This window comes from Amblyomma americanum, chromosome 1 (assembly GCF_052857255.1).
Source record: "Amblyomma americanum isolate KBUSLIRL-KWMA chromosome 1, ASM5285725v1, whole genome shotgun sequence".
Lineage (NCBI taxonomy): Eukaryota > Metazoa > Arthropoda > Arachnida > Ixodida > Ixodidae > Amblyomma > Amblyomma americanum.
The window spans coordinates 275,675,731-275,695,697 of NC_135497.1; the positions used below are offsets into that span (position 1 = coordinate 275,675,731).

The 19,967-nt window shown below is 47.9% G+C and overlaps 2 protein-coding genes and 1 pseudogene across 2 annotated transcripts; 1 reads left to right on the plus strand and 2 right to left on the minus strand.

Moving 5' to 3' along the window:
• The first annotated feature begins 228 nt into the window (after positions 1 to 228).
• Positions 229 to 3,118, plus strand: LOC144097239 (uncharacterized). The gene is made up of 3 exons (XM_077629986.1): positions 229 to 554; positions 1,275 to 1,387; positions 1,989 to 3,118. Exons 1-3 carry the CDS (start codon positions 229 to 231, stop codon positions 3,116 to 3,118), a joined length of 1,569 nt encoding a protein of 522 aa, XP_077486112.1.
• Positions 3,119 to 4,425: 1,307 nt separating this feature from the next.
• LOC144118053 (uncharacterized) lies at positions 4,426 to 6,228 on the minus strand (annotated as a pseudogene).
• Positions 6,229 to 13,496: 7,268 nt separating this feature from the next.
• LOC144118069 (uncharacterized) lies at positions 13,497 to 19,274 on the minus strand. The gene is made up of 8 exons (XM_077651260.1): positions 19,248 to 19,274; positions 18,360 to 18,416; positions 16,889 to 16,942; positions 16,717 to 16,777; positions 16,173 to 16,222; positions 15,854 to 15,907; positions 13,791 to 14,553; positions 13,497 to 13,723 (listed from the first exon to the last, which is right to left on the minus strand). Exons 1-8 carry the CDS (start codon positions 19,272 to 19,274, stop codon positions 13,497 to 13,499), a joined length of 1,293 nt encoding a protein of 430 aa, XP_077507386.1.
• Positions 19,275 to 19,967: the final 693 nt, after the last annotated feature.

Sequence of the window (19,967 nt, forward strand, 5' to 3'; positions counted from 1 at the left end):
TATCGTCCGCATATATTAGTCCCGGTAATGTCTGTTTAATCAATTCCCCTTTGCGGAAAAGCGAGCGCCCCCTGTCGTGCAAACGAGGAAGCTCCACCTGCACTTCTGGTTGGAAAGGGGTTCTTTGAGCGAGCATGTGAGAGGCAGCGTTCGGCAGTTGGCGTGCACTTGTTTTGTTGTTTTAGTGCCGTTTATTTGCCGGAAACGTGCGTTTGCCAGCCAAAGACGATGATAGAGGAGGAAAACATCCCATTTCCGTTTCAAGAAACGGGGTGGAGAGAAGATTTTTCCCGTTGTAGCGTGAGAACCGAGCACGTGTGGCAGTTCCTGCACTCTGCTACCTCAACTGTTCGCCAGGCTCATCGCGACTGGTCCTTCAAGGAGGAAGGTTACGTAAAAAACTTGAAGGTGAACCTTGGAACAGCTGACGATGAACTAGGTCTGATGAGAGCGGCGTGCGCACCGTCTATGAAGACCGGTGTTTACGTGACAACGGCATGGTTCGTCGTTGGTACGGGCCACATCGTTGGAGCGCACTGCGATTGTGCTGCTGGGTGAGATATTTTGTTTATAAACGTGTGTCTCTCTAGTGCGGAACGCCGACTGACTAAATGAAAATGTGTATGAATGTGCGCCTATGCGCGAGCGAGTTTAACAGTATAATGGGGTGCAGTTCTAACACGCACAGATGTTTATGTTTACGCTTTCTTTATAAGGCAGGAGTTTTTGCTAACTTCGTACAGCACCTTTTGCCACTGGGCACACTTTACTGATTAGTAAACGACCCGTTGTACTACTCATATAATGCTCGTGCTGATACTGCCCGTTGCGCGCTAACGGGCCGCAGGAGAGAATGCGCGGATGTACGCGAGGTTGTGCCGTTGCGCTCTCCCGTGCTCCCTCTGTTCAGATAGTAGAGCTTGACATTGTAGCATCTATGGTCAGTGTTTATACAAGTATATTTCATGCGGTGTTTACCCAATACGCGCGTGCGTTGATGGCAAAACTCTTCTGGAACGACCGCGCTGTGTGCACTTGGCAGCAAGCACGAAATATAGCAGGAGCACCAGTTTCGAAACGTGCTGGATGCGCGCATTACTGGCCTCATCAACGGCTTCGTCTTTTGCGCCTTGTATCTTGTCGCGGCCTTTCTTACGTGCAAGTCTCGCTGTTGCAAAACGCGTGCATAGTTTAGATAGAAACGCGTTGCAGTTACATGGCTGGCCTGCGATTTTGTGCGCAACAGTGAATATTGCGTTTCTTTGCTCTTGTAGACTCAGCGAAAGCTGCCAACATGTGGCAGGGCTGCTGTTCAGTGCTGCTGCGAGGGCAGAAGATGCACCGTCTTGCACGGATGTACTTTGCAAGTGGATAGTCCCTGCTGAAGGTATAGCACCCATTCCACCTACTCACATCTCCAATAATGCTACGTTGCCGTTCTTGCTGTACACTAAGAGCTTTGTGTTTCAATTAGGTTCGTAGCTATAAAATTCTTAGTGCATGCATATTATGATCACGATAAATATCAATGGCACAAGGGCAGCTTGGCTAAACTGTGCACATAAACTGGTTAACTCAATGTGGGGTCAAAGACCAGTTTTAGATGCATTTCACTTCGGAGAAACTGAGCACCAGAAAAAAAAAGGGGGGGGGGGTTTACTTGGTCTTATTCATGCATGAATGGCAACACCGGAGATTGAACCCCAAGGTGTTCCGTATATAAGGTGGATGCTGAAACCAATAGACCACTGCTACAAAGAACATTGTTTCATGAGTTCACATGTCATTGTTTCCTTCACAAAATGTACAACTGCACAGTTGCATGATTATTTATACAGTCATGGCAATTTATTCAACGGTGTTACATTGTTTACTCAATACAAAACATAGCGGACACAATAAGCTCAAGTTTTTCATATATTGAACAGCCATGTTTATAATTAATTTGGTTGCACAACTGAAGCAGCCTATTTTTCCTTCACTTGCAGCAAAAAAGGCAGCTCCAAGGAAGCCTTTGGTCGAAATCAAATTCCAAAAGTACTGTGTCAACAAGCCTCCACGTGGGAAGCGGGAGCGCGATTATGCCCCCTGCCCCATTACACCACTCCCTACTCCCCACGACATTGAGTCACTCAGAAAAAAACTAGCATCCGCCTGTCCAGATCTGCAAGCACTCCGGTACTTGTGTCCCACCGACAAAGCCAAGACAAGGCCACCATGCAACAAAAAGGCTATAGAATACAGCGACGGCCTCTGGAGCGAGCCTTCAGCGACTGAGGTGCAGTCATATATGCAGACACTCAAGCTACTAAGCCGAGAAGAGAGGCATGATATATGCGAAGAAACGGTGGGCCAAGCAGCCAACAAGAAGTGGCATGCAGCTCGGGTTGGCCGGCTAACAGCATCACTCTTAAAAAGGATCTGCCGTTGTACCAAGCCAGATGGTTTACTAAAGGGACTGCTGTACCGTTGTAATAGAGCTACGTCTGAAGCGATTGCATATGGCAGAGAGCACGAGGCAGATGCTGTAAAGGCCTATGTAAAGCTGCAGCACGCTAAAGATTTGAGTGTAGCAGTGCACGAAACTGGCCTTCTTGTCCATAACCAGTACTCCTTCATAGCTGCCTCACCAGACAGGATTGTTGTTTTAGATGGAGAAGAAGGCCTACTTGAGGTTAAATGCCCCTTCTCCAAAAAAGATATGGCATGCGAAGAAGCCTGCCTAGACAAAAACTTCTGCTGCAGGCTAACTGAAGACGGTGTGGAGCTGAAGCGGGACCATGCCTATTTTTACCAAATTCAAGGCCAGATGGCAGTTACGGGCCATAACTGGTGCGACCTTGTCATCTGGACCGCGGGAGACACGCCAGAAGACCCGCCATACCTCTATGTAGAGAGAATAGAGTTCAATGAAGAATTCTGGAATCGGGAGCTACTGCCAGGACTCCTGCACTTCAGCAAGCATGCACTGATACCAGAGATTCTGACAAGGAGAGTCAAAAGGCTTGGACGGCTGTACACGTCCGGCACGTATGTGTCGCACAGCAAATTCAGACAGGGATATTACGTGTGCATACCTCTTGGAGGTCTGCGTATAAAAATGAAGAAATTAAAGTAGCACACTAGACTACCTATCATCATTCTCATCTAGGGCACAAAAATTTCATCTTGTGTTTTTTATTTTTTAGTCTCAAGAGTTGCAATATAGAAGTGTCAAAATGTCTCCTCACAATTGTGGCACAAGCATATGTCCAAGCATACTTTTCGAACTCGAGCCTTCACTCCAGCCTTCATTTTCAACTGTTCTGACCTTTTACGTTTCCTGCTAACCTGGAAACTTCTAGCTGTAAAATATTGGGTAGTTCACTTTATTTCAATGCTTGTGACGCATCTAATTATTCTGAACTTCCTACTGTACTGACTCCCCACATGCTTTGGTCTATGTGGAGACCAGCAGTTTTGTAAATAAATAACAAAACTTAATGTTTTGAGCACTTTATATGCGTGTTTTGATGAAAGAAGCTGGCAGGTTAATGCGGTAGTGTTAAGGAGCTCGTGTCGCAGAACAGCCGGTGTCAGCTTTGCAGCACGATAACTTCCAAATAAGAAAGAAATTGTGGAGATACGCGGAATCGAATCCAAGTCTTTCAGACTGTGAGGCGAGCACGCACAGAACACTACGTAGGCTCATTGGTTCGAACTGAATAAAAGGGGACGTAGTGATTGCGTTGGGGTCTGTGACTTCGTGAAAAGTCTTTGTGTACTGCTGCATACATAAGTAATTCCCTGGCAGCGCTGCAACATGCTGTCGCATTCCACAATTAAAGGCTAAGCTTACGCGTCCTAAAATTTTGTTCCCAAATATAGTCGGGAACAGTGTAGCAAAGGTAGACTGCTTGTTACATTACATTTTAAGACTGAAGGTATGGTACGTAAGGTTTGAAGTCGCGTATAGCTGCGAGATGTATTGAAAAGCTCGAGATTAATTTCAACAGCATAGGGGTTCTCGAACGTAACGTCATGCAGCACAACGGTGATTATAGTATGCGTATAAATGCAAGGTAGATTGAAAAAAAAAATTAACTGTAACGGTTTCCCCGGTTATATCAATTTCAGCCAAATTGGCAGAAAGCATGCTGCATTTCAACAACAGAAAAATTTCTATTGTTGCATCACCTGCAGCTACCAAAGCACTGTTCTCTAACTTTGTGAGATCACTGGTAGAGAGAGAGGGCAGGCAGAAAGCTTCTTGACACTCGCAAGGTCAACAACCGAGGGGAGAACTTCAGGGTGCTTGCCAACGTTTCGACAAGAGGAGGCAAGTCGTCATGTCGAAACTTTGGTAAGCAGCCCGAGGCTTCCACCTCCCTTGTTCCTTTGTCAGCTCTAGCCGATTATATCCTTCATAATTCAAAATGCCCTCCTTCAGCAAACAGACAACTCGTGCCCATATCTATCTGTCTCTCTTATCAATGGTTGCCTCATATTGCTTAAGAGGCAGCAAACCTCAAAAACCTGCTCAGCGATATCAATCATTGAGATTGGAAAGGGCCTGTCTAATATATGGAATCCTTTAACTTTTGAAATGGCTCTTTCAACGTGCATTCTTGCAGAAGCAATGCGCCTGGTTTCATCTACTGCTTTTGCAGGCATCTGTTTTTGGTGCGACTCGCGAAATGGAGGCCGATAAACTTCATACCTTGTGGCAAGTATGGGAACGTGAAGCCTTTGTCCACCATTATAGCGTCACCTGCATCCAGCTTGTCAAGAAGGTTACTGGCTTCCAGAATAGCTTTATCGGAGCTAGAACCCCCCATAGACGCGACATATGTGAGATGTACCACAGCCAATAAGTACCTTATAGGTGTTGTAGTGTTTGTAGGGAAAGTTTGGCGTTGTGCATTCATTGCTGAAGGCCGCTGTATTCTCACCTCCCTGGCATCAAGGACAAGGCGGGTGTCGGGAAAATCGTAGAAGGAGTTAGGTAGGTGGGGTCCTATATCTTCTCGAGTTGGGAAGGTTGTCAGGTGCCTAAGTTCTCGTTGTAAAAAGTTGATCCACGTGGAGAAAGTGCGGCTAACTTGACTTTCAGATATCGGGAAATTGCGAGACAGTTCTTGGCATTGCATACCTGTCCTGAGCCGTACTAACACCATCAAAAACTCATTGCCCCGATAACTTTGTTTTCGATTGCCCCGGGGGTCATCCTTCTGCTTCTTATCAGAGCCCCAGTACATTATTTCTCTAGCACGCGGTGCAAAGTATTCTAGTAAAGTTTGAAAAACTTCGACATTTGGCAGTCCAATATAATACATGCACTTCTTCGGAGTGTCAAGCATACTCAAGGAGAGAAAACTTGACATGGCTGCATCCAGCCGCATCTCGAGCTTCGCATTTTCAATCTGCAATCGGAGAATCAGGTTCTGTGACTCTCCCATTGTCTGCTCCAAGTCTTTTACCCTGTTAAGTGCGCTGACTTGACAACAGCAATCTGGCCAGGTGTGCTCCTTGATACCTGCAAGCCGCACAGAAAAAAAGCACACGTAAAGCACTTTAGAGCTTCTTCTGCAAGCATACTAGAACACATACTCTCTAACAAAAGAGCTCTATAATTAATCTCTAGTTGATGAGTTTCTCGCGGCAGAAGCAGGCTATCTGCAACAAGCAGCCGCAGCGTTCGCACCATGGTGTGAGCAAAAGCTCAGAAAAGCATTTCATTCTGCAAAGCGCGTGCAAACTCATCATTTTCAGGCTGCTGCAACTCTACTGTGTCCTCCTGAGCCGTTGTGACGTCCCGAGGAGAACTTGTGGCTATGTCAGGATTTTCTGCAAGCAAGACAATGGCTAGCACTCAGAACCTGGAAAAACCTGGGAGGCTTCTCGGACCAGCACAGACCCACAAGAACAGCAACGGCTGATCAAACATGTGCAAACTCACGATTTGCAGGCAACTGTAGTGCCACTGAGTCCTCATCTGCTCTGTTATCCTGTGCCGCATTTCTGTCCATGTTAAGATTCCCTGCAAGCAACAACAGCTCGCACTCAGAAGCTGAAGAAACCCTTCGTACATAACATTGACTGTGCTATCTGAGTATACTGCAGCAGAAGCAAGGCCAGGTGCAACAAGCAGCTACAGTGTTCACAAAACAATATGTGTAAAAGGTTAGAACATTACAGTCTGCAAAGCAATGCAAGCTCACCATTAGCAGGCTGCTGAAACTCTGTCATATCATCAGGAGCAGCTACACGTCTTTTTGCTGCACGCGCTGGCGTTTCAAGTTCCCCTACAACCATGAAACAGCGGTTATGCAGTAAACATACTGCTCAATACAAGCAATGAGGGTGAGACATTCACAGCAGCCACATATTGTAGGTCAGAGAAATACAGTGAAAATATTTTCAATGAAGGCATTGCATTGGCGTTCACAATTTTGAAAATGTCCAACTTTGTAATCTAAAAGCACTTCATAAACGCGGGTATCATTGGCAATATTTATCGACTGGGTAATAAATCTACACGCGGTATTTGCGCGGCTTTCGCCGTGCGGGTTCTCTAAACCACGCAACAGGTGACGGCCGCACTACGCTAGCCACTGCAAATCACAACGACAAGCGTTTACAGGCTCATCCCACTGACGATGAAAGCGACCACAAAATAAGAGACGCGAACAATGCATTACATGTGCTCCCCAGCTCTGCGTTGGTACTTCTAGACCCCGCGAGAAATCGACAGAAAAAGTAGCGCTTACCTTTATGTCGTTTCAGCCATCGGCTATGACGAAGCACAGCAGCATCACCGGGACTCCTAACGTAGTTGAACACACTTGGAACGAAATCAGGATGGTTCTCGAATTTTGACGGCCATCCTGCATTGAACGTTGTGTAACGGGGGGTTTGTTACGAGGTACTGGGGCGACGGGAACGGCAACGGCAGCAGTCTGGGATCAGATCGGCAAAAGACACACAAGCGTAGCGCTGGCAAAAACTCTCGAGAGCACTGTCACCTCGTCTTCGTCTTTTCAAATCATCAGACGCATCTTCTTCTTTAGCCTTACAATCACCCCGGGGACAAGAGGAGCCATCCTGGCGACTTAGGATGATGGCAAGACGGCGGGGTCGTAGTAGGGCTTGAGGCGCTGGACATGAACGGTCTCCCGTCCTCGGCGGCGGAGATCAGGAGACGGCGTGAGGGGTTCCACGATATAATTAACCGGATAGGTGCGCTCCAGCACACGGTAGGGACCATGGTACTTCGCAAGAAATTTTGAGGAGAGACCGGGAGTTCCTGAAGGGATCCAGAGCCACACAAGTGCACCAGAAGTGTAGTTCGGTGGGGTTTGGTCTTGGTCGAGGCGGGAGCGCTGGCGATGCTGGGTGTCAGTGGTGAGTGACCGGGCAATTTGGCGGCAGGCTTCGGCGTGTTGCGCGGCGTCGGAAACAGGCCGGTATTCGGATTCATCAGGGCGGTAAGGGAGGGTAGTGTCGATAGTAGCAGAGGGTTGGCGGCCGTAAAGTAGGAAGAAAGGAGAGAATCCGGTGGTAGACTGCGTAGCGGTATTGTACGCATAAGTAACGTACGGAAGGACGAGATCCCAATTCGTGTGGTCAGAAGCGACGTACTTGGAGAGCATGTCTCCGAGTGTGCGGTTAAATCGCTCAGTGAGGCCATTGGTCTGCGGATGATAGGCGGTGGTAGTTCGGTGAATCGTGTTGCACTCTTTGAGAAGCGCCTTCACCACCTCAGATAAGAACACGCGGCCTCGGTCACTGAGCAGTTCACGAGGTGCACCGTGGCGAAGGATGAATCGGTGCAAAATGAAGGAGGCGACGTCCGTCGCTGTGGCAGCCGGAAGGGCAGCAGTTTCGGCATATCGTGTAAGGTGATCCACCGCTACTATAGCCCAACGGTTGCCGTCTGCAGTGTATGGAAGCGGACCGTATAAATCAATGCCAACGTGGTCGAATGGGCGTGGAGGGCATGGTAACGGCTGCAGCTCAGCAGCAGAACGATGGGGAGGTGTCTTGCGACGTTGGCAGGGAATGCATGCGCGCACGTACTTCATGATAAAGGTGTACATTCCGCGCCAGTAGTAGCGCAGCCGTATGCGGGTGTAGGTCTTGAAAACGCCCGCGTGACCGCTGTGGGGGGCAGCATGGAAGTATGCGCATATCTCCGAGCGTAAGTGACGTGGAATAACGAGCAGCCACTTGCGACCTTCGGAGTTGTAGTTACGGCGATAAAGTAGGGTGTCACGGATCGCAAAATGGGCAGCTTGGCGGCGGAGCGCACGTGACGGTGAAGCAGCCGTCGGGTTGGCGAGAAAGTCGAGAAGGGAAGCGATCCAGGGATCCATGCGTTGCGCTGAAGGCATGTCGCTGAGGCGAAGCAAGGGCAGAGAAGCGTCGGAGGTGGAAAGGCTGGCGATCTCGGCTGGAAGGGGGCAGCGTGACAGTGCATCGGCGTCTTGATGCTTGCGGCCGGTGCGATACACGACGCGGATATCATATTCTTGCAAGCGAAGGGCCCACCTAGCGAGGCGGCCGGAGGGGTCTTTCAGGTTGCAAAGCCAACAGAGCGCATGGTGGTCGGTCACAACGTCAAAAGGGCGCCCATAAATGTACGGTCGAAACTTCGCGAGGGCCCATACAATCGCCAAACACTCTTTTTCAGTTACGGAGTAGTTGCGTTCTGCTGGTGTGAGTGTGCGGCTAGCATAAGCAACGACGTATTCGTCAAAGCCAGGTTTTCGTTGGGCGAGGACAGCGCCGAGGCCAACACCGCTGGCGTCCGTGTGAACTTCGGTAGGAGCGGCCGAGTCGAAATGGCGCAGAATGGGCGGCGCCGTGAGGAGACGGCGCAAGGTGGTGTATGCGTCGTCGCACGCTGGAGACCACAGTGATAAATCCGCACTTCCAGACAGCAGTTGAGTCAAAGGCGCAGCAATGGACGCAAAGTTGCGAATAAACCGGCGGAAATATGAGCACAAACCCAGGAAGCTGCGCAGGTCTTTGATGGAGGTAGGTTTGGGAAAGTCAACCACAGCACGAAGTTTCGCTGGGTCGGGACTGACGCCCTGCTTAGAGACAACATGACCTAAGATGGTTAATTGACGAGCGGCAAAACGGCATTTTTTTAAGTTCAGCTGCAGGCCGGCGTCAGAGAGGCAGGTCAAGACGTGCTTCAAACGGGAGAGGTGGGTGTCAAAGTCCGGGGAAAAGACCACAATGTCGTCGAGGTAGCAAAGGCATGTCTTCCACTTAAGTCCGCGCAAAATGGTGTCCATCATCCTCTCAAAAGTCGCGGGGGCGTTACAAAGCCCGAAGGGCATCACCGTAAATTCATACAAGCCATCCGGTGTCACAAAGGCGGTTTTGGGGCGATCGGCTTCTTTCATAGGAACTTGCCAGTACCCGGAACGCAAATCAAGAGATGAAAAGAGTTCGGCCCCTTGCAAAGAGTCCATAGCGTCGTCTATGAGCGGGAGGGGATAGACATCTTTGCGCGTAATCTTATTAAGGCGGCGGTAATCTACACAGAAGCGTATGGAGCCATCCTTCTTTTTGACGAGCACCACAGGCGACGCCCATGGGCTGCTTGAGGGCTGAATGACGCCGCTCTGGAGCATCTTGTCGACTTGGTCTTCAATAACTTGGCGCTCGGCGACAGACACACGATAGGGACGTTGTCGCAGCGGTGCGTGGTCACCTGTGTCGATGGCATGGGTGACAGTGGAAGTTTGGCCCAAGGAACTTTGATGTGAGTCAAATGATGAGCGAAACTGATTAAGTAAAGTGAGAAGCTGTGCCCTTTGCGGCGCTGGAAGGTTGTCGTCGATGGAGCGAAGGAATGCTTCGGTTGAGGAGGGATCGGGCGCAGCAGTAGGTGGGCTGAGTGCGGCTATGGAGAGGTGCGGCGCGTCGTCCGTCTCTTCGCGGATGAGCAGAGACGCGAATGGTTGTACCGTGCCGAGACATTCACCTAGGCGCAAGGCGTTGGGGAACGAGAATGGGTTAGACACGAACAGTACGGAGAGGCCAGCGGATATAGTCAGTACAGCGTATGGCAGAGGCAGACACTTGCGGTGCAGAAAGATAGGGGACGGAGTGAAGAGGACTGTGTCGTCGCGAAGAGGGCCGCAAGAGAGGGGTACGAGGACTGAAGAGCAGGGAGGCAGGTCAATGTCTTCGGCAACTAGGGCCTTAACACAGGCACCAGGAGGGGCAGTTTCCAAGACAGCTTCGGGCAGGTGAGAGAACTCGACTTCAGCTCGAGCACAATCGATGATAGCAGCATGGCGCGATAGGAAATCCCAGCCCAGGATAACAGCATGAGAACAGCAGGGCAGTACGACGAATTCGACGGCATAAATGGTCCCCTGGATTACAACGCGAGCGGTACACGCTGCTGACGGCTGGATGTTCTGAGCGCTGGCGGTGCGCAGTGAGAGTCCAGCAATTGGCGTCCTTACTTTTCTTAAAGAACTACACAGCTTTGCGTCCATGACGGAAACGGCAGCACCAGTGTCGACAAGCGCCATGACAGAAACGCCGTCGACGGAAATTTCAATGAGGTTAGCGGCTGACGGATGAGGCCTTTCGAAGTTCGTTGTGGACGCAGTTCTCGCCTCAGGAACTGCGGCGCCTAGTTTTCCTCCTGGTTAGCGGTGGGGCGACGTCGCATAGGCGAAATAGACCGGCGTCGTGGAGAAGAGGGCCGGCGGCTGGAGAGGGTAGAACGGTCCGGCGAGGAAGTACGACTTTGCGGCGGCGCAGCTGGTACCGAGTACTGACTCGGTGGGGGCCAGTACCCAGGAGCTTGGGGAGGAATTTCCGCGTCCGGGAGACGACGGCGGCAATGCCGAGCTACATGACCTGGGAGACCACAAAAGAAGCAAATCGGCCGATTGTCCGTTGTGCGCCAGGAATCGCTGACCCTTGGAGTAGGTCGTCGGTAAGCCACTGGCCCTCGCAAATGCGCCGGAGGCGCACTATAGATTGGCGGCTGCGGTCTTGCTACGACATCGGCATATGTCACTGGAGCCGCGACAGAAGGCGGTCTCGCGACGGCTTCGTCATATGTGAGCGGAGCCGCCACAGGTTGTGGTCTGGCGACAACGTCAGCGTATGTCAGCGTATGTCTGGACCTTGTGCGTTCTGGAAGGCACGACGTTAAGGAGGTTGATGGAAAGTACATGCTTTCTGAAAATGGGCCGAACGGTTATTATGGCCAAGTTCAGCTGCAGGTGCTGTGCACAGGCAGTGAACTCTGTTATTTTTACATGTGGAGTATAGAAGCTGAAATTGTTGTTGAAGTGCCTTTTGCACCTATGTTTGTGAAATCAAACTTGCCACGACTCCAACAGTTTTACTTACGTGACCTCCTGCCAGAACTGGAAAGGCGCCATGTGTCTGGACGGCTCATTATTTCCGCAGAATACTCAAGGTTCTGTGAACTTGGTGTTTGAAATGGGAGTGCTACTGGAATAAATGTTCTTGAGTATTATCCAGTACCCCCTTTAAAGTGCGAGATACTGTATATCTGAAGTGTGCTTGCACAGTAGGCAACCCTGCAATTCGGAGGCGAAATTCTAGAGGCCCGTGTACTGTGCGATGTCAGTGCACGTTAAAGAACCCCAGGTGGCCGAAATTTCCGGAGCCCTTCACTACGGCGTCTCTCACAGCCTGAGTCGCTTTGGGACGTTAAACCCCCATAAACCATAAACAAACCCTGCAATTCATGAATTGATTCCAGGTTCAAGACAGGTATTCAACAAGTTGTGGCCTAATTGTTGCTCTGTGTGATCTATAGAGCGTCAGATCTGCTCAGTGCCAAAACCATTTTTATAATCCATATCTCTATGACCAATGCACTGTTACGTGCAATGATGTCTAGAGTTTCCACTTGTTTCGTGTGTGCATTGCTTATGGCCATTGTGTTCATCATTTGGGATATATGTGCAAATAAGTGCACATTGCATTGCTTGCACAAATGGCACAATGTTATTAGAAAGTGACCAAACCCATTTCAATGAGTGTAGCACCATAATAAGGCCTTTTAATTACAGATGCATCCATTTAGTTTTACAGTTATTATGCATTCATAAACTGGAAAACTGTGTGTGTGAAACACCTCAAGTTCAAATACCTTGCAGTCCAGTCAGCTGGGACAAGTGTTGACATTGGCTGCAAGCAGTACCAATCTAGAAAATGATGTGAAGTAAGGCCACGTGCACGTGTGCAGTGTCCCCACATTTGCATTGCCGGTTCTTTGCTTCATATGCACATTGGGGATTAGAATGACCTCTTCTTTAAGGTATTAGTGACAAATTTTGAGTACGTGTAAGGTGCAATCTTTGAAATGCCAGCCACGTCATTGCTTTGAAATGAGGTCCTTTCCAAGTTTCAGTTTGGAAGGCTACTGCAACATGGCTCCAGCCATATGGTATGGCTACTTTATTTCGTCCACTTTCCACACATACTCTTGTACTTGGTAGTGGCATAAAATTTTGTTCCGGGGGGGGGGGGGGGGATCATGTTGCAGCGCGGCCTCCTTACAGAATTTGTGGAAGAATCAAATGCAACAATAATAACTGTATTGCCATTGACAATGCTATTGTGTATTAGATAACGCTGCGCACTGTCTAGACAAGTGTAATATGTATTTTTTTAAATAAAAGAATGTATTCGTATGTCTTAAAAATCGTGGCAGACATGATTACAAAACATAAACCTGAGCAGGGGACAAGACACAACAGGGAAGCAAACAGGACGAGCTCGTCCTTTATGCTTCCCTTCTGTGTCTTGTCCATGCTCAGTTTTATGTCTTGTAATCATGTCATACCAACTATCCCCTTATCGTTCACTCGTGGGAGACATAACGAATACCAGTGCTTCCATGTTTTTGCGTATTTAATAGGTAAAGAAAATATCACACGAAGTCTAAAACTATATGGAACCAGCAAAGCAGTGCATGCATGCCGCTGATATGAAAAACGTAAAGGCGATGAAATTAGCAAGTAGAGGACGAATATTTTAATGAATGTTTGTCGTTCAAGAACATTTACATTTTTGTACATATGCAACGGGCAGGAAAAATTCTGAATGACGCTGTCCTTCGTTCCTGTGTACTGCGCAGCAGCAGCTGTCACCGGTCATGTATTGCGAGTAATTGCACCGAAATTTTAGTCGCAACAGCGAGCCATCGATAGGTCCTTGAAAGTTGGTGCTAGGATGGGGCCCCTTGCGTTACATGACTCCAGGTGCACGGGCGTTGCCAAGAAATCCAACCAGAGTTAGCCATGTACGCGCCAAAATGTCTTTTCTAGTCTGAAAAACACTTGATGACAAAATCCAGAATGACTTCGGTGGTTGTTTTGGTCAGCGGTGCGGGACAGCTCGAAAAAATTTCGGCAGGGAGTCAGGAGGGAGGGGCTGAAGCCCCGTAAGCCCCCCCCCCCCCCACTTCCCTGGCTACGCCCCTGGTACATGGCACAAATCTACTCCGTTGTGGGCTCTCTTCTGGTAGCAATTAAAGGGCCTTTGAGATTGCAAAGCCCTGCACAAACAAGAATCATATCGCTTATCGTCTTCTTGGACTTGATGGGCAGGGCCTGATTAAATATTCTGTAGGTTTTAATCCTGTTTATGGCGCGCTCCACGTGAATGCGCACGGAAGCTATCCTTCTTGTCCTGGTGACTTCCTCTTCACTGAGTTGAGATTTCCCTGCAAAATGACATATCCATGAGGCAATCGAGCTATTCATTATAGCATGTTTGCACGATACCCTTACCTTTTGTGAACGCAGGCACGTTAAGCTTCACCCCTTGAATAATCATGCTTGTTGTCAGGGTGAAGCCTCTGTCAGCCATGACTTCATCTCCTGGGCCGAGATGGTCCTCCAGCTTGCAGTCTTTTGTAATATATTTGTCTGATGCACGTCCTCCATAAGCTGGAGACACATACATTATGTACCCATCTGGTGCTATGGCAATAAGGAACTTCACAGTATTGTGCGCCTTGTAGCTACTATAGGTTTGCGCCCTTGGCGTCAGTTTTTTTGGCCGCTGCAGGTTTATTTCGGAGCAGTCGACAATGCATGTTGTTGTGTCGTATCCGTTGTCAATGAATGACTTGGGCATACTGTTTCGGATTATTGATCGCGGTAGCCAAGTTACGACTTTTTCCATAATGGTGCACAGCACCGACAGTACATGCCTGAAAATGTTGCAGACACTCCCTACTGATATTTGAAATATTCTAGCCAAGTGCCCATAGAGAAGGCCAAGGCGCAGTCGCATTAGAGTGAGCAGCAGCTGATCTTCATAGGGGAGCACAGTGAAGAGCTTCCTCGACTCTACTTTCACTGCTGTGACCAAATTTTGGAAGTGTGTTTTACCCAGCCCTGTATAAAAGACACAGTCGTCTTCTCCTAACGTTGCAGCAGATAGCTGCTGTTTATCTGACAATGTGCCTAGACCACGTTGGCAGTAACTATGTTCATTGTTCTGGTCCTCCCACTGAGTTGAAGCAGTTCTCACTTCAGGAGATTGCTCCTGCATAGAAAGAAAGTTGCAAGAGTTACTAGCGCATGAAATAACAAATCAATGCACCAATACATTGGTTACAGTCTCGTGATTATCAAAAACTACACATGCACGTTTGCCAGAAATAGTCCTGAAGTACTTTCGAAACATCTGCATCCCACTAGGCCAGCTAGGCATAAGTTCAAGCACAAAAGTCATCAGCATGCCACATCTGCCGGAACCCTTTTACCTCCTCCCTGGCTGGTAATAAGAAACTCGTTGGCCTAAACAAATCTCTTCTTATTGCAAAGAAAAAGAGGCAGTAAGTTGCCAGGTCTGCATGTTGGTGTGGATGGTAAACCTAAGCAGAGCTGCATTCCCCGACTACAGCTTGTGAGCTGCACATATTTTTGAATCAACTTTTGAGTTTTTTCTGAGCCCTAAGCAACACCTTAGAGGCTGAACCATAGGAGTACACATTTTAAATGCATTGTAGTAATAAAATGGCTCCTCCATTTCAAACTAGCGCCTTGAATTCTTCAGCTGCGCAGCAGCTATTTGTGGCCGCTTGGACTTCCATCAGCATGAACTTATGTTTGCTTTCATAGTGGGCCCAACCCGCGGCAACCATGACAATTCGACAATAGACCACTCCTTAAGTTTCTCTACGCGTGCCAAAGGTTCTCTTCATAAAATTGGTAGCAAAATTGTTTCTGCTGAGGTGTAAAGAACTGTGGCGCATATTGGGAACTGGCACTTCACATCATCAGAACATGATGGAGGATTGTGGAAAATGTGCTCACTAAAAAGCTTACGATATGATCTCCAGCAATACCTTTAGTCATACGAGTTCAGAAATCATTGCCTCCACATCACGCCACATTTAGCGCACTAAAAGGTAATCTCCATGAACAGAGATCATCCTCATTTTATTTCTTAAACCAATAAAACTACTTGGCCCAAATATCACTTGGCAACCACCCTTTCATAAGTTTACATTTTGAATTATTTTCTTCTCTTGTATATAAATTTTAATTATGAAATGAAGCTCTTACTCTCCCTCAATTTCTTTGTGAGCACACTGCACCTGTCGTGGTGAGTTGCTAGTGCCTTACATGAGACTTCACTGCTGTGTGTTGTTAGTGCGGATACGCTTCTACATGCGCAGCTCTTTAGCACTGGGAAAACGTACTGGCGCTGGCAACCTGTATTTTGTCAATGATACATATTTGTGCATGTCAGAGCTTGTGCATAATGAATGCAACCATTTTCCATCAGCTTTGATGAAAGCTTTGTACCATGGAGGGCACATATGCATGTTGCCACTTACCATGGCAGGTGCTGCTTCATCTGGGATCCCGTCATCAGCCATTTCTGGTGCTGCCTGAATAATAAAAAACAATGTGCATCGAGTATTGCTGGCAGTGTGATACTTGTCCTAGAGTGCACGCTTGTCATAATGCGTGCTGCTATCATCTTCAAGGCACAGACTAGTTCTACACAGGCTGAGGCACCAATCATCAGCATCTCAAACAGACGCACTGTTATTGGATTTCGGGGAGGGCGCGTTCTGGGTGTAACCGTCTGCCCTTAGCCATGACATTAACACTCAGAGAAGAGCACACAGCTGGAGGCAGGCGGGCACTTACCACGGCAGGTGTCAATTCATCCTCCGTCATCTCCTCGGCCGTTTCAGCAGCTGCCTGCATTATGGAAAAATGTTGTGCATTCAGTGTGAGCAGCAGTGTTATGTGCAGTAGCACCCAGTATGCTTTCTGATATGCAAGATGACCTTGGAGCTTTTTCCCCAAACATTTGAAGACCGGTATGGGAAGAGAACTTATTTACCTAGCCGCAAATCATTACATTTTAGCGCGACCTTACAAGTGTCGTCTACTAAACATATACAAAAGCACACGGAGAATGTTTACTACATTCAAGTCAGTGCGAAAGCACACATTTTTTTCTTTGTAGGAGATTACAGAGTGAACAATGTCGCGGGACGGAGAGCTCACGGAAGACAGACAACGAACAATTTTGCTCGGGATTTGTACCCATTGGATTAGGGCTTACGCACTAAAGTCCTTGTTACCTCCATATTATAAATTGAAGCACAAGTGCTGAATATGTCACGGCACGTGCATTCTGAGCGCAGTCAACTAAAACAACAGATTGCAGATGATAGGAGTGCACTTGCCATAGTAGGTATTAGTACTTGGTCTAGAATTGCCTCCTCGGCCATGTCGGGCACTACCTGCATCGAAGAAAAATGCATGTCAACTGTTGATCATAGTACTAAGCACATTCGCTTGTTAGAACTAATGTGGAACTTAGTGCTAACATAGGCACCTGGGAAAGCACTTACCACGGCAGTTGCCACTTCATCTGATTTTGGCTCCTCGACCATGTCATCGGGTGCCTGTATCAATTCATATTAAAGTGCAGTTACCAATGTGTGGTTTTAATTCATTTATAAAATGAAAAATGTGTTGCAGCGTGCATATTTGTCGCCGCTAGTTTCCATTATGCAAGCCAAATCCATTTTCTGGTACAGAATTCAACCCTTGACCAAATGCAAGACATATTTTACAGTGTTTCGCTTCACACTGACTACTTTTTATCTAATATGCACTAAGATAGGTTACAGACGGGTATTAGCAGTTTAATGCATCATAGTGTTGGGACCCAATGTCTGATTTAGCGCCAGCAGAAAAGAGTTACAGCCCTTCAGATTTTTATTACTATTTTATCGGTATGAGCATTGCATATTGATGACCAGTGGCCTTTTGGTCAGAATTATGCTCATAATGTTGCTATCTAGCACCAGCTCAACCATTTATGCAGTTCTGTGGTGAAACTGGCCTTTACACCTAACCTAGATGTCAATGCACTGTCAGTCAGGCAACCCACATTTTACTCTAGATGCATTGAAAGCTGGAACGTGTACTGTTGGGTGGATGAACAGGGCCGAATAAAATACCAATACACTAAGGTGTGCAAGTTACATGCATACATACAAGGCAGCAAAAATAAAAAAGGGTGTTCACCTAATGCTGTGTGTGCACTTATCCAGAAACGCCTCTGCCTATGAGGCAGTGACATATCGGTATGTGTTGCGATGATGCACAAAGTCGGCCACCATGCAGTTATGAAGTGAAACTAGCCCTTGCTCCAAACTACACAATGGTGTTGTACTTCAAAGTTTCCATTCTGAACAAAGTCTGTATTTATTAGCAGTTCAGATATGCCCGCATGAGTATGAACTTCTCTCTCAGCTTGTATCATATAAAGCATTTAATGACGCTGCGTTTTGGCACCTTAAGCGTTAGATGCTGACTGCGGAAGGAAACATTAGGGTGACCGCGTCCTGCCTTAGTGGATATACTGACGCAAGCTGTACTATCGCAGACAAATTTTTGTGGGACTTGAGTTCTTGGAATGAATGAATGAATGAATGAATGAATATTGAATGAAGGTGTTAAAAGGCCTAAATGCACCTTCCTCCGGTAGCAATATCGGGCGACTGGGCAGCGAGGTGAAGCTACAATAAACGTTTTTCCAAAAACTCTCATCCCGCAAACTTTTCTCCTCGACAGTATAGATAGTTCCTACTTGATATGCCTGCGCAACTTTCTACAAAAGAAAAAAATGTTTAGAAGAGCTTTCATTTCCATTACTTTAGACCTAACAATGATTCCAAACGTCTCACAAGGGCATGATTTAATGACTTAGGAGGGTGTAGCTGCGAGCAATCAATGATGCCATGACATGCACACAAATGTGCTCCAGAATGTGAAAGTTGTGGACATTAAGTGGTATGCAAGGTTTTCACTTACCAAGCAAGCCTCGTACTCCTCAAGTGGTGTATCAGCATCCTTATAATCAGACATGGACTGCACAAAAATAACAATTTTACCATTTAGTGCTTTCCTCGTAACCTGTGACATTTACACAGCCACATTCACCATGAATGCAGAGGCATCATTAAATATGTCAATTTCACCCTAGATGGATAACTATGTGTCATTGCAGCTGGAGGAAAGAACTTGTCTGAAAGAAGCACCCTCTGGTAAGTTAACTACGCCGAAACATAATACCAGCACAGTCTAGTATGTAAATTATGCTCCCACGTACAGGAGAGGAAGAGAACATTTTTCAGGGCATTCACTTAATGCTGCACGTATAAAACTCTTCTGCCCATGAGGTAGAGGCCTTTCAATGGTACTTGTCTGGCTATGAAACAGTGCAAAAAAAACGGCAGGTAATTTCCGAAGCACATGAAAAAGTAAAGTAACGTGCGTCTGGTTTCGGCAATTCGCAATGTCGCTCAACCGCGCAAGCTCCAAAACCTAAACGAGCATGCCATTCTCTCTTTTGATTATTTCGTTGCGCCTGCACTGTAGCAGTCAGAAGATAATAAACTTACTAAATCTGGGCACGCTTGCGCGCCAACGTCAGTTATCTGTCCAGCATCGCTACACAACCCCGTCTTGGCGCCAGTCGATCTCCGCATCTACAAAGAGGCACGAGCTGTCACACTTTCAAAATGTACGTTAAATATGGACGTGAAACATCACAGCGTACCTTCTTCGGTTGCGGTGTGTACGTCTGTCTAACTAGGCGGCGGCGTCCAACAACCACCTGAAAAAAAGATGCTGGTAAATCGTCGTAGCAGAAGCGTGTGCGCTCATCTGGGTCGCGAGCGAAAGATGACGGAAACTTACTTTCTTCTCGTAGCCCATATCCAGCATGGGGACAGCGTTTTCCTCCGTCTTCTTTCCTCCGACGAATTGTCGCGAGCACACACGGAGGCTTCTGTCGCGTCAAAGTTCTTCCTGTTGACGGCAGCGATCCACTGCTGCCGCAGTGCAGGCGACGTGGGGAAACGATGCAAAGTAAACATATCGCATCGACACTCCTCTCGCGGAACGCTGTGCTGTGGGCACACGATGATGCCTAGAATGTTTCTTTTGCGCTGGTTGTTAGTGCAGCCGTAGACAGCGCAGTTCCGGCCAGATTATTTTCGATTAGAGTACGACATAGTAGAAGCACGCCGCTTCGAAAGCCACACACAGGGCCGTGGAACCGCTAGGCGAGTCGGCGATGTCACAGCTCGGAGAGAGGTGGCAACTATGGTAGGATACCCTCAACACCAGGGATGCCAGCGCAGGCGCGCTGGTTCAAGGGTAGTCCGTGAAAAGGTGTATAGAGGGCGCTGGCTGCGCCGCCGCAGCGCATGCGCAGAAACTTTTTCCGCAAATGGTCCATTCGGGGTACGCCTACTTTTGCTATTCCCGGCTTGCCATAGAAAAGTGAACGGTGCTTTGTGAACAGTCTTCGCACTTCATTCTGCTCCTGCTCCCGCAGGTGGGCTAACTTTTCTAATGGTATTAGCTCCTCGTCTAGTATAGGTGGCGCAACTTGTGGCGCGCACTCTATTCCCC

Coding starts and splice junctions, on each gene's coding strand:
- LOC144118069 (XM_077651260.1), bottom strand. CDS start 19,274: ATGCTGGATATGGGCTACGAGAAGAAA. Junction 18,417..19,247: donor ATATGGGCTACGAGAAGAAA/GTAAGTTTCCGT, acceptor ATTTTTGTGCAG/TCCATGTCTGATTATAAGGA. Junction 14,554..15,853: donor ATGAAGCAGCACCTGCCATG/GTAAGTGGCAAC, acceptor CTTTCTATGCAG/GAGCAATCTCCTGAAGTGAG.
- LOC144097239 (XM_077629986.1), top strand. CDS start 229: ATGATAGAGGAGGAAAACATCCCATTTCCGTTTCAAGAAACGGGGTGG. Junction 555..1,274: donor CACTGCGATTGTGCTGCTGG/GTGAGATATTTT, acceptor TTGCTCTTGTAG/ACTCAGCGAAAGCTGCCAAC. Junction 1,388..1,988: donor GTGGATAGTCCCTGCTGAAG/GTATAGCACCCA, acceptor CTTCACTTGCAG/CAAAAAAGGCAGCTCCAAGG.